General features: G+C 45.0%; 1 protein-coding gene across 5 annotated transcripts; it reads right to left on the reverse strand.

Annotated features, from left to right (window-relative positions):
• Nucleotides 1-5,213: 5,213 nt before the first annotated feature.
• Nucleotides 5,214-12,691, reverse strand: LOC310851576 (putative G-protein coupled receptor 33). Of its 5 annotated transcripts, XM_083754133.1 has the most exons (5): nt 10,672-10,972; nt 9,758-10,419; nt 8,923-8,994; nt 8,743-8,802; nt 5,214-7,321 (listed from the first exon to the last, which is right to left on the reverse strand). In XM_083754133.1, exons 4-5 carry the CDS (start codon nt 8,749-8,751, stop codon nt 6,251-6,253), a joined length of 1,080 nt encoding a protein of 359 aa, XP_083610259.1. In that variant the 5' UTR covers nt 8,752-8,802; nt 8,923-8,994; nt 9,758-10,419; nt 10,672-10,972; the 3' UTR covers nt 5,214-6,250. The 5 variants fall into 5 exon arrangements, with proteins under 5 accessions (XP_083610259.1, XP_083610256.1, XP_083610258.1 ...); XM_083754130.1 differs by having other exon boundaries at nt 8,743-8,994; XM_083754132.1 differs by having other exon boundaries at nt 8,923-10,419.
• Nucleotides 12,692-13,588: the final 897 nt, after the last annotated feature.

The following is a 13,588-nucleotide window of genomic DNA, read 5'->3' on the forward strand; positions in this document are numbered from 1 at the left end:
TGTGGATAACTATAAACAAATGTGAAGAAATAGAGTGTGATGTATTTTTAGTATAGGTTGAGGGTTGGGTGGTGGGAACACAAGGCCTGAACTTCCCATGAATTCTCCGTGCAAATAGACTCTTTGCAAACTGCACTTCCTTGTTTTCAGTTCCTTATAGCAGACTTCTAAAGATTTGCTACACATGCTTGAGGGCACCAGTCCCAAAATAGCTGCTATGGGGCATAGGCACAAGCACACATAAATATACTGATGCTCTTGCTGTCTAATAACAACAGGGAGCATTCCTCAGTACCAGGAAAAATATACAAGGTGGTCAAACTGTGTGGTGATGTAGTGGTTAGGAGCGGTGGACTCATAATCTGGTGAACCGGGTTCGATTCCCTCCTCCTCCTTGGGCCAGTCACACTTCTTTGAAGTCTCTCAGCCTCACTCACCTCACAGAGTGTTTGTTGTGGGGGAGGAAGGGAAAGGAGATTGTTAGCCACTTTGAGACTCCTTCGGGTACATAGCTGTCAAGCGTCCCTTATTTGGAGGGACAGTCCCTTATCCCAGTGCCATGTCCTGCTGCTGTCCTTTATTGAAGGATGTCCCTTAAATTTCCCGGGTTTCAAAGGAAGCAGCTCCTCTCCCTCCCTCCCTGCCAGCCAGGGAGGAGGGAGGCTCCAACTGTATTGCTTGGCTGCCCGGCCCGCCCCCCTCCGGCCTCCTCTCACCAGCCTCAGCCCCTGGGAGCCCCTACCCACCAGGACCTGTTCCAAGGGCTAACCATAGAGGGGGAAAGCAGAGGAAGGACCGCAAGCACTTCTCCCATAGATTTGTAGTGGTAGACTAGCACAGATGGTCTGATCTGCGGGTTTACTTCGGGTGCTATTCCCCCCCCTCTGCCTCCCGCCCCACCTGATGGAACTGAGAGCTGCAGATGGAGCACGAGAGAAAAATACAGAACTGCAGCAGCATCTTCGTAGCTTGGACTTTGTTTTACGCGAAAAGTGGTTGCTGCTTGTAGTTATTTAATTGCAGTGTTTAATCGGCTGGTGTCTTGAGCAGCAACCTCTGGAAACGAAGGGCTAAAAACTGGCGCTGCTCTCCAAAATTATCTGGTTGTTTTTAACTTTGTATTTCAGCTGGTTGACTAAAATCCCTTATTTTGGCTGCTGGTCCCTTATTTTCAAATCTGTAAGTTGACAACTATGTTCGGGTAGTGATAAAGCAAGATATCAAATCTGAACTACTCCTCTTCCTCCTCTTCTTCTTCCTCTTCCTCTGAACTCACAGAGGTCGCTTAGAAGTTAGCTGCACATTTTGTCTCATAACTTCCCTTCTAGGAAAGCTAAATACTTACATTACAAAAAAGAAAGAAAATGAATGCTCAGAGTGTGGAGCACCAGTGGTCTACACTGACTGCCAGTGTCTTAGACAAGGAGACAGTCCCAATCCGACTAGGAGGTGCTGAGGATAGAACCTTCTACCTGCAAAGCAGATGCTTGAACACTGAGCAACAGTCCTTCAATTTAGTCATGTACCCACAATCATGTCTCCTTCCCCAAAGTTTCCAAATTGTAAAAAAACAAAAAACAAAAACAGGAAATGGATAAGCACTGCCTTCACTTCTTTTTTCTTCTTTTTTGTATAAAATAATATTTTATTTAGAGTTCAACAATAACAAAGGGGGGGGGGACCTGCAATAACTATTACATCAGTTCATTACAATTGACCAGCTTTAACAATAAATAAACAATAGTTGAAGAATTACAAAACATCACTTTTAACTTACCCAAGTTTTCATATTTAAGTTTTATCTCTTTATTTCTTTTTAGCAGGTCGAAGAAGAAAAGAGCAAAGAAAGAGGTACAAGAGAGAGAGAGAGAGAGAGAGAGAGAGAGAGAGAGAAGAAAACAAAATATAATAAACACACCTGACTTCCAATTAGACTCATTGTGTTATTATTTCTACGAATTTTTCACACACAGTTCCAAATTATTGTATTGCATTCTTTGTTTTCCTCAGATACCAAAAAACATTATATTTGTTGTTTTACAAGGATCATTCTATTTCTGCCAGGAGATATTTATTATTATAATACTTTCCCAGATACTCTTTAACATTTTTCCATTCTTTCTATACTGCCTTCACTTCTACCATGCTGCCTTGAGCCCAGAAGGGTGCAGAATATGATACATGAACTCCTTTGGGACCTTTCCCCCTTTGAAATCTTACGATTACAGTTCAAAAATAGTCATACTCAGAATAGACTCATTTAAATTAATGGACATGATCAGAATAGACCTACTGAAGTTAATGGGCATGATTAAGTTCAATGAGTCTACTCTGAGCAAAACTTGGTTGGATGCCACGCAATGGATTTATTTTAAAATACGAAACAAAACAAAAAAATAGTTTTCTTAGCCAAGACAGGTTATAGTCACCAGATGTGATACTTACGCTCCCAGAGAGGTACTGAGTCCTTCTTTCAGGCTGATTCAGAGAAGATGAGCCAGAGGAGCAATTCGCTAAGCCTTTTTTATGATCTCAGACCACAATAACTAATTTCACACCTTTGGACATAAACACATTTTGTACTGAACTAAAGCTTGTGTTTCACACCAATCTCTATAAATATGAACATGTCTTGAGCAGGGCATTCAATGTTCACTGGTGATGGGTTCAAATTCTTCATTCTTCATATTAATGGGGGTTATAATTGTATTTTGCTTATTTCCTTCCTTTTTTCAGATTTTGAGATCAGTAAATTAAATGTACTGAAGGCTGCGGCTTGCTATGTTGGTTCTGCATTTCCTTCCTCAGCACCAGCACCTGCGTAAGAAATACCCATTCATGTCTGTGGTGTGAAAACCACTTGTGATCTCTGTAGAAAAAAATCGTGCAGATTGCTATTCTAACTCCTTGAAACCAGCTGCTTCTCTCTACTTGGACTACCTCCTAATTTCCCTTAAAGAATGGTCAGGGTGACTAACTTGTTTTGTGTCCCCACAGCAAAGACGGGGGGAAAACAAGGCCTTCCTCCCTGCTCAGGGCCTTGGGTCTGTGAACGAGACATGTCTGTTGTCACCTCACCTGTTCAGCATTTAGCATGACAAACAGTGTTGTTACCCTGTAAAGCCACAAGAATCTCCCCCACAAGATCTAGCTCAGACTAGAAGACAGATTAAACCAAATGAAAATGCCACTCCGAACATAATAATCCCTACAACATGAGGGTGGCCATCTGTCATGGATGCTTTCACTGAGATTCCTGCATTTCAGGGGGTTGGACTAGATGACCCTTGGGGTCCCTTCCAGCTCTACAATTCTGTGATTCCATGAGGAAGGCAAAAATGAAGAGTCCCAAGCCAATCGGGGGCTATCCAAAATATTCCTACACAGCCCCTTTAAAACGTAAAGGTAAGGTAAAGGACCCCTGAGTTGAGTCCATTCGCAAACGACTCTGGGGTTGCGGCGCTCATCTCGCTCTATAGGCTGAGGGAGCCAGTGTTTGTCCACAGACAGCTTCTGGGTCATGTGGCCAGCATGACTAAGCCGCTTCTGACGAACCAGAGCAGCGCACGAAAACACCATTTACTAAGTACAGAGATTTGATTTACTGAAATTGGGATTGCTTAAATGCATTACTGTGCATTTAATTCTGAAATGTTCCCAGGTAGTTCTTGTGTGTTTGGTTAACTTTAGTCACATGGGAGGTACCTTATTACATTCTCCGTTTTGTTTTGTGTGTAAGTGACTTGTAATGGTTGCATCTCCAGAAACACCAAAGAAGAGACAGTGTTAGGTAACTCTCTTTCTAAACGCAATAGAGCCGAGTGCTAATTTTTCCCTGTGAAGTCCAGAAGTCCAGTCAGGAGAAGCCTGCTGGGAGAAAAAAGCAGAAACCTCTCATAAGGAACTACATCGGCTGTGGTGAGGACTACAGGGCCTGCTCCCTTACAAGGTCTGTCTTGCCAGAGTGGTGCATGCTCTCCCGCTTGGACTACTGCAATGTGCTCTACGTGGGGCTACCTTTGAAGGTGACCCAGAAACTACAACTAATCCAGAATGCGGCAGCTAGACTGGTGACTGGGGGCGCTCACCGAGACTGCATAACACCAGTCTTGAAAGACCTACATTGGCTCCCAGTACGTTTCCGAGCACAATTCAAAGTGTTGGCGCTGACCTTTAAAGCCCTAAACAGCCTTGGCCCAGTATACCTGAAGAAGCGTCTCCACTCCCATCATTCTGCCTGGATGCTGAGGTCCAGTGCTGAGGGCCTTCTGGCGGTTCCCTCACTGCAAGAAGCAAAGCTACAGGGAACCAGGCAAAGGGCCTTCTCAGTAGTGGGGCCCACCCTGTGGAACACCCTCCCATCAGATGTCAAAGAGATAAACAGCTACCTGACATTTAGAAGACATCTGAAGGCAGCCCTGTTCTGGGTAGTTTTTAATGTGTGGCATTTTAATGTATTTTTAATCTTTGTTGGAAGCCGCCCAGAGTGGCTGGAGAAACCCAGCCAGATGGGCAAAACAATAATAAGTTGTTGTTGTTGTTGTTGTTGTTGTTGTTGTTGTTGTTGTTGTTGTTGTTGTTACATGGCCGAGCTGGGTAACATATCCAGAAGACTGAGTGCAAGTACAGTTGTACCTTTGGTTAAGAACCTAATTCATTCTGGAGGTCTGTTCTTAACCTGAAACTGTTCTTAACCTGAAGCACCACTTTAGCTAATGGGGCCTCCCACTGCTGCCACACCACCACTGCACGATTTCTGTTCTCATCCTGAAGCAAAGTTCTTAACCCAAGGTACTATTTCTAGGTTAGCGGAGTCTGTAACCTGAAGTACCTGTAACCTGAAGCGCCTGTAAACTGAGGTACCACTGTACTGGAAAGGGGGGGCGGGGGCGCTTAGCTCCCTGCTCCCCAAGCCTGTGCCGGCACTCTGCTCCAAATATAAGTCACACTTTAACTTTTCACAGTCAGAATTGGGGGGGGGGGGAGTGTGGCTTATATTCGGGCCAATACAGTAAATGTAAATACTTTGCAGATATTCTTATTTAGCTATATGTTCTCCAAGTAAAAGCTTTTGAATATCTTGACGAGTGTTTGGACATTGCTTTAATTTCAAGAAAAGAGTCAGTCCTGCACAGGATTGGGCTTCCTAACTGCAAATTAGCTACTCTGCCAACATAATCTACATATGTGGAAAGCAGGAATACCTCAGTGTAACAACTAGAGCTTGTTTACCTTTATTGAATAAATGGGAAAGCAAAGCACAGGCGTTTTCTGAGTTGACACCCACATCTTTAATCTACAGTCAACGTCTGTAACCTCAAGATGTCGCTGCTCTGCAGTGCCCTTCAGCCTTAGCCTGTATGGGCAATAGTGTGTATTGACAACCACATCTTTTATCGGCAGCCAACATGGTGCATCCAAGTTGTTATTGCTGTGTTCCAGCTCCTTTCAGTCCGTCAGCCCAACAATATCTAGAGGGAGGGCACCTCACTGGTACTCCTAATCTATTGTAATTATTGAGGCGGGGGTATAACTGTTCATAGAAACTGTAGCCTTATTACACTCTACTGACTGGTGGGGTCTGCGTTGCTTCCGGGAGGGAGAAAGGAAGTCAAATGACACCAAGGTTGATTCAGAGAAAGAGTTTATTCTGCTCTCCGGATAGCAGAAGGCACTTGCGTGGTCAGTCCACAGCAAGTCCAAAGAAATGAGAAATTTCATGCAGTACATATATCCTCCAGGCACCCTCTCCCCCCTTTCCCAGGAATCCAACCACGTCAGCTTATACACGTAAGTTGACCTCCATGCCCATAAACAGATATTCCTGTTCCGGTACTCTTGACCATAAAAGGTTGTTCCTGTTCCTATACTCTTATCTTGGGGCAGGAGGTCACCAACTTTAAGAGCGCTCCTGGTGCCGTTCCCGGGTCTCTTGTCAGACCTGACAAGGTCTGTGCTTCTTTGTGGTCAGGATGTTAGATAAGACCCAGGCGTGCCATCCCTGCTCCACTGGAACTGGCAAGGTCATCCATTGCCGTCACGGACTGATAAAGGAGAGGGCTTTGAGCACTTGTTTATACAGCTGGCTTTCTGTTTATACATTGACTCAAGAGCTCAAGTTAATGCATTTTAGAAATGCTCCCTTGGAGGAGGAAAAATGAGGATTTGGGGTCCCGTTTCAGACTGACTGCACAGAAAACCCATTCCTTCCCCCTTCAAATTGGCTGCTTTTCTCTCTATGGCAGCTTCTTCAAGGAGATGCTAGATTATTCCATTGAACTGGCATCATCTGCATGCTGCTGCCATCATTCATGTGGCCGGACTCTTCGCCAGCATTTGTATCCTCTATCGGCATGATGAAACCTTTCTTTAGCAAAACAACAGTGGATGTCCTGAAAACTTGCTTGAATTTCTCCCCAACGAAGAGATAGAGAATTGGGGTGAGGCAGATATTCAAACAGAGGCTAATGCTGAAAATGATCCGCAGGACTTCTACTGTTGTTCTCTGGTCTTTATGAAACAACGAGAGAGCATAATAGAGGTAGAAGGGAAGCCTGAAGATGAAGAAGCATGCCACAGAAACCACAAGGACTTGGAAAGGCTTCCCAGCCTTCCTCGCCAGTTTTTTCTTCTTTATTTCCTGACACATCCAATGATAGCAGCCCACAATAATGAAGAAGGGGAACAAGAAGGTGAGCAGAAGCCGAACCACAAAGACTGCCAAATCAATTTTGTAGTGCAGAGCCTCTGCTTTGTCCTTATCCTCAGTGATAAAGAAAGCAAAATTTTTCACACAAACCTCTTTTTTGTCACCTTGAATCACATAGGAAACCAGATAGGGAATGGACATGACCACGGAAAGGGTCCATACTCCTGCAAGCACTCTCCTTGCTTGGGGTTTTGTGCGGTTCTGGCGGGACCAGACCGGATGGCAGGTTATCAAGTAGCGGTCCAGGCTGATGATGGTGAGCAAAAAGACTGGGGTGAGCATACCTACAGCGATGCAGAAGTTGACTGCCCTGCACAAGAATGGGCCAAAGACCCAGCGGAAATTGAGGACATCCTGGACAACAAAAAAAGGCAGACAGGAACAAGAAACCAAATAGGACAGAGTGAGGTGGAGGAACCAGATGGTATTCACCGTCCTCTTCATCTTCACACAAAGTAACCAGAAGATGTGCCCATTCATGGCTGCGCCCACCAGGAAGGATACCAAGATGATGCTAGCAAGGCCCCAACGCAGGGGAGGTTCATCTGTTGGGTCAACTTGGCTGAGGTTCATTTCTGTTGGTCTGGCCATGTTGCCTTTTCCCATGAGATCCTGGAAGAAGATGGGGAAGAGAGGCAGATGAAGGGAAGAAGAAATGCAAGAAAGAAAAGAATATAAGATGCAAAGAGACTGAGAACTTCTGGGGTGTCAGCGAAGCTCAGATGCTGACAAGGAGAGAACAGTTAGCAGTGGAAAGAGAGGAGGGGGAGAGCAGCTGTAATCTGAGCTCTGAACAAAGGGGAGGGGGAAAACAGGACCAGAGGGACAGACAGCTGTGTGAGAGCTCCGATAGTGAGCCAGATGTTGGAATGCAGAAAATATTCTCTCCCAAATCTCGTAAGATCTCAAAAGTGGCTGAGATGCGTGAAAGATACCGGAAGAGAAGGTGGGGGCTTCTATGCTGGGGAAGGGGGAGGAGCTCAGTCTGGGCTCTGTCCTAGTTTGTTGTTTAATTAATAAATCTGAAATAATTAACAGCCAGATTCGTCTCACATTTGTGGGAGAGACCAAGCCATAACATGGAGATATCTGGAAAAACAATTGGTTCCACTGCACTTCTAAGCTAATGGACTTCACATTCTAAGCTCAAAATAAGATAGTAATTTTGATGCTCTTTAGAACCAACCAATAGTCTCAAGACACCTTAAACCAGAGGTGTGGGAATCTTTTAAGCCTCAGGACTGCATTCCCTTCTGGGCAACTTTCCAAGACCCATGTGAGTGGTGGCCTGGGCCAAAGGCACAAGTGCATGGAAAGACAGGTGCTAATTATACTTTTGTACAGTAAGCACAGACACTCACACACCTTTCACTATGCTCCTTACAGGCAGGCAAGAGGTCTTATATCCTGCCCTTCCATCCAAAGAAGACCAAAGGGTGGCAAAGTTCAAGGACACCTTCCAGCCAGGCAAAAATACCTGAGGTGTGAAGTAGGACCAATGAGGAGTGGCCTGGGGAGAGTTCCAAGGGCCTGATAGAGATGCCTGGAGGTCCACAAGGGGCCTGAAGAGCCCTGCTCCTACATATATAGGGGAGCTTTCCTAACAACTCTCAGTAACCTTAAGCAAACATTTCTCAGGATGCTTTGAGGGGAGCCATGGCTATTTAAAGCAGTATGATATTGCACTGGTCATGCTGGTTGGGCCTGATGGGGGGAGCCGGGATCTCACAACATCCCACAACATCTGGAGGGCCATGGGTTTCCCATCCCTGTAGCAAAGTTTCTTCCCCCCCCCCCCAGGGATGAAATCCTAGAATGCTAAATCACCTGCAATTCAGATCTCTAGCCAACAGACCCTCATATTACCTGCAACACTGATGTCCTCTCTTCCACTTTTCTGCATCTCAAGTTGGGAACATAGTCTAGGAGAGCTGCCTGGAAGCAGATTGCACTGCAGAAGCATGCTGGACAGGCAGAAAAGTTCACACAAACACTCCATAAACTGTCCTATCTACTGAGTATGCCTCACTCACCTGACACATCAATCCGCTGTTCTAAAAAGGCTGGTCCTCAAAGCTTTCTGCTGTCCTGTTCTGCTTTCAAAGATGAAATGATAAAGGCATTGTAGGGTGCAATGTCTTTAAGTTGTGAAATATGAAGCACCGATTTATCTTAAAAATGAATTCTCTGTAACTACTAGCATTGCATCATGCTTAGTTTCCTGAATGAACTCCTTCACTCCTCTGACTTCAAGGAACAGCCATGTGCTTTCTTCTGATAATATTCTTCAAAAACAGAAACATTGTCAGCCCATTTGGATTGTGGGGGAAAACCCACCAACCACTGGGAGGTGAACTGCAAAGAGGGAACATAATGTGATTCTGCATGGATTGCAATATGGGGCAATTCTAGTTACTGGAGGAAACATTATGATTGAGACACAATCCTGCCCACCACTGAAATATGGAAGGCAGGATAGGAGGAGCACTGTGAATGGACAAGCCTGTAAATTGTGAGGAATGCAATTCCTCTCCATCTGGTGTGTTTTTCTGTTAAATTATATGAAAACTCCCTGCAGGCTTGGGCAAAATGGTTGATGAGTAGGGCTTCCTCGGAGTGCGCTGTCAAGTCTGCATCATCTGCAAACATCTCTTGGGTAAGAACCCGCCACACTTTTCAGCTTGATATTCAACTACATTATGCTTAATTTCATTCATAATGGGAGCTGTGGTATGACACAACAATGAACATCATCAGACATGTCCCCATTCCCCCCACCCTTTCTAGGCATTTGCACTTCGTAAGTAAATTATAAATAAGTAAATTATAAATAAATAAATGATCTAGCTCTGCCTACACTGGCGTTCTAGGTGTTCAGAGAGGGGTCCCTCCCAGCTCTACTTGGAGATGGTGGAAATTGAACTTGGTGCATTCTGCACTCAGAGCCTGTGCTCTTTCACTGGGTTATGGCTTTCACTGTGACTATCTGAATGCCACATTAAAGGAGAAGTGTGAGGACTCAGTGAATAGTTTGGTTATGGAACTCACTGTCGGGATCTCCGCTCGGCCAAGCTGATAAAGCTCATTTTCTTCCCCCAAGTCCTTCGGAATCGCCTCCTGACATGTTTAACGACCTGAGCCTTTGATGAGGCTCCAAGGCACGTTCCATTCAGCAGAGTTTCCAGCACAGGAAAGAGACGAGAGGTTTGGGCTACATTGCAAAGAGTTTTATTATCCTAACTATGCAGACAAAAAACACATCCTCTCTCTATGAAAGCAGAGAGCAACCGAAACAAAGGAACAAAAGAAACAGGAAACCAGTAACGTCACATCCGTCTCTAGTCTCCCGTGAGACTTCCAATAGCCTGGACTGTCTCTGGAATGTAAACAGTCCTGTGACTCCAAGCAGCTGCTCAGTGGCAAAACAGAAACTAACGCTCACCCCCATAGAAGGCAGTACTGGCCATCATACTTTAGATGACTCTCAAACCAAATTAGAGAAATCCATGGAGGAGAGGGCTACTAGCCATGATGGCTATCCTCTGCCTCCACTGTTGGAGGCAGTAATGCATCTGAATCCCAGTAGCTGGGAACCACAGCAGGATTGGATGTTCTTGTGCTCAAATCCTACCTGCAGATTTCCCACAGGCATCCATTTGCCCACTGTGAGAACAGGATGCGGGACTAGATGGGCCATCAGCCTGATCCAGCTGGCCCATCTTGTTAAGTTGTGGCTGAACATATCAGACGACACAGCGATTCTTCAAACAGCTCTTGTTTATTCAGAGGCCAGAAAAGAACTGAGCTGAAGGGCTCAGTCAGCCTGCTTATATAGAGCTCCAGTACAACATTATTGTAGCAACTTTCTAAAACTATCCAATCACTGAATGTCACTTTCGACCCTTCATTTGCATAACTATCTACAGTATCCCCCTGCTGGCCCAGGGTGAGAACTTCAGTACATAAGACGTCTTATGTTCTTGTGACTCTCTGGTGGGCCCCGGAAGTATGTGTCAGCTGGAAACTGGGACTGAACGAGTCAAGAACCACCGACGGGCTTTACAAAGCTCTTTGCAGTTTTTGCTGCAAGCCTGCCACAGGCTAACATGGTGGCCTCTGCACAAGTTCTGTGGATTAAGATTGGGAAATACCTAGGGGTTGTAAACATGCAGGATGGCCACCGCCCAAAGGCAAGTGGTTTGTTGATGGAGATTAGAAAACAGGGAAGGAAGGGTGGGAGAAGTAAGTACTGATAGTGAAGAATCATAGAATCATAGAATCATAGAGTTGGAAGAGACCACAAAGGCCATCGAGTCCAACCCCCTACCAAGCAGGAAACACCATCAGAGCACTCCTGACATATGGTTGTCAAGCCTCTGCTTAAAGACCTCCAAAGAAGGAGACTCCACCACACTCCTTGGCAGCAAATTCCACTGTCGAACAGCTCTTACTGTCAGGAAGTTCTTCCTAATGTTTAGGTGGAATCTTCTTTCTTGTAGTTTGGAACCATTGCTCCGTGTCCGCTTCTCTGGAGCAGCAGAAAACAACCTTTCTCCCTCCTCTATGTGACATCCTTTTATATATTTGAACGTGGCTATCATATCACCCGTTAACCTCCTATTCTCCAGGCTAAACACGCCCAGCTCCCTTAGCCGTACTTCATAAGGCATCGTTTCCAGGCCTTTGACCATTTTGGTTGCCCTCCTCTGGACACGTTCCAGTTTGTCAGTGTCCTTCTTGAACTGTGGTGCCCAGAACTGGACACAGTACTCCAGGTGAGGTCTGACCAGAGCAGAATACAGTGGCACTATTACTTCCCTTGATCTAGATGCTATACTCCTTTTGATGCAGCCCAGAATTGCATTGGCTTTTTTAGCTGCCGCGTCACACTGTTGGCTCATGTCAAGTTTGTGGTCAACCAAGACTCCTAGATCCTTTTCACATGTACTGCTCTCAAGCCAGGTGTCACCCATCTTGTATCTGTGCCTCTCATCTGAAAAGATATATAAACAACAACTATACACAGCACTAATAATGGTTTTCTTCTAATATAAACCTAGATTGAATAAAAATACCTTAATATACCTAGATTGAATAAAAATACCTTAATATGGGCAGAGCGTACAGTGAAATGCTCGTCATAACAAGTATGCTTAATTGCTGGAAACTGAACTTCTATATTGTGATATTTTATATTGTGCCTGCTTGTTTTTAGCTCTGATTCCCCCTCCCTGTGGTATTTTCTTATTAATGTTATAAGGAAACTGCTTTTTGATTTAAACACTATACATTTTTTGCTCGATAAATAAATAAGTCATCCAACGATATGGCCCAGTAGGAGATCATAAGGAAAAAAGTTTGCATAAACTGTAGGAAACATATTGTGCTCTCTCTCTCTCTCTCTCTCTCTCTCTCTGTGTGTGTGTGTGTGTGTTATTTATTTGGTTTTTCAGATTAAATTTTTACAAACACAATATCCAACATACAAGATAAAAACAAGATTCCAAAGAATCTCCTGGACTTCCCTCCTCCCCTTTGTGGGTCCTATTGTTCATAATTTCCTCCTGCATCTTATATGATAATCCAAGTCTTTTACATCTCCAATGTGTCCAAAATTCACCATTAAGCTACACGTGTTATTCCAATTTTACTAATGATTTTAGCTGTTTACAATGGTTTTTAAGATAAATTATAATTTTTCCCCATTCCTCATTAAAATTTTTGTCTTCCTGATTTCTGATTCTTCCAGTCCTTTTACATATTGCTGTATATATACAGCCCAGGATAGATTCTACATCCAGAATAGAGAAACTGTGGAACTCCAGATGTTGTTGGATTACAACCCCCATAATCCATGACAACTGGCCATGATGGCTGGAGCTGATGGGAGTTGGAATCAAACAACACTTGGAAGGCCACAGATCCCCCCTTTGCTGTTCTACAGGGAGATAGCAGATCACCTTCAATTGAATCTGCTCTTGCTGTTGGTCTCTTGCTGTTGCTCTTCTCACCAGTGCTGTATCTTGGGATCTTCCACAAAATCTTCCCTCAGCAGATCAATAATAGACGAGATGAAGACCCACTGGAATATTCTCCCCAGCAAAGAGATAGAGAATGGGGGCAAAACGGATGTTGCCACAAACTCCAAGGGCAGTAATTAGTCAAAAAAACCACTTTCACAACTTCAGGCATCCCCTTGAGCAACTTGGAAACTTCATAGCGATGGCAAGGGAGATAACAGATGAAGAATGACACCACAGCAACTACCAGGACTCTGTAAGGTTTTCCATTCCTTACTAACTTTTTCTTTTTCATGTCCCAACCCATCCAGAAATAGAAGCCCATTATGATGAAGAAGGGAAGTGGAAAAGCCAACAGGAACCAAAGTAGAAAGAAAGCTCATGGAGATCCACCGGAGGAAATACAAATGATCCAATGTCCTTCTCTGCCTTTTGAGTTTCCCAGAAATCCTATGCTCAGGTTGTATATATGTGTCAGGGGTTCAGAAGGAGAGACACAGGAGGGGGAGCAAATGGAGAGTGAGGAGGAGGAGTACGAGGGGGGCGCAGGCAGTGACAGTGGCCAGAGTTATTCCACAAGCCTCTCTAGCGAATCGGAGGACTCACAGAAGGGAGCGCCGGTGGCCAGAGCGAAGGGGGGTCCAGGGGGGAAGCCCCAGGAGGAAGGGGCCAGCGGGGAGTCCCTGAGCAGCAGCTGGAGATCAGGACCAGCGTCTCCACCAGAGCGCAGTGGGGAGGGGGAGTCCCAGGAGTCGGGACCAGTGTCCTCACCACCAGAGGGAGGAGAGGAGTCAGGTTTGGCAACACCCACATCAGGAAGCGGGGAAACGGTCAGAAGGAAAGTCACCGGCTGGGCGCG

The sequence above is a fragment of the Podarcis gaigeae genome, assembly GCF_964106915.1.
Source record: "Podarcis gaigeae genome assembly, chromosome: 8".
Lineage (NCBI taxonomy): Eukaryota > Metazoa > Chordata > Lepidosauria > Squamata > Lacertidae > Podarcis > Podarcis gaigeae.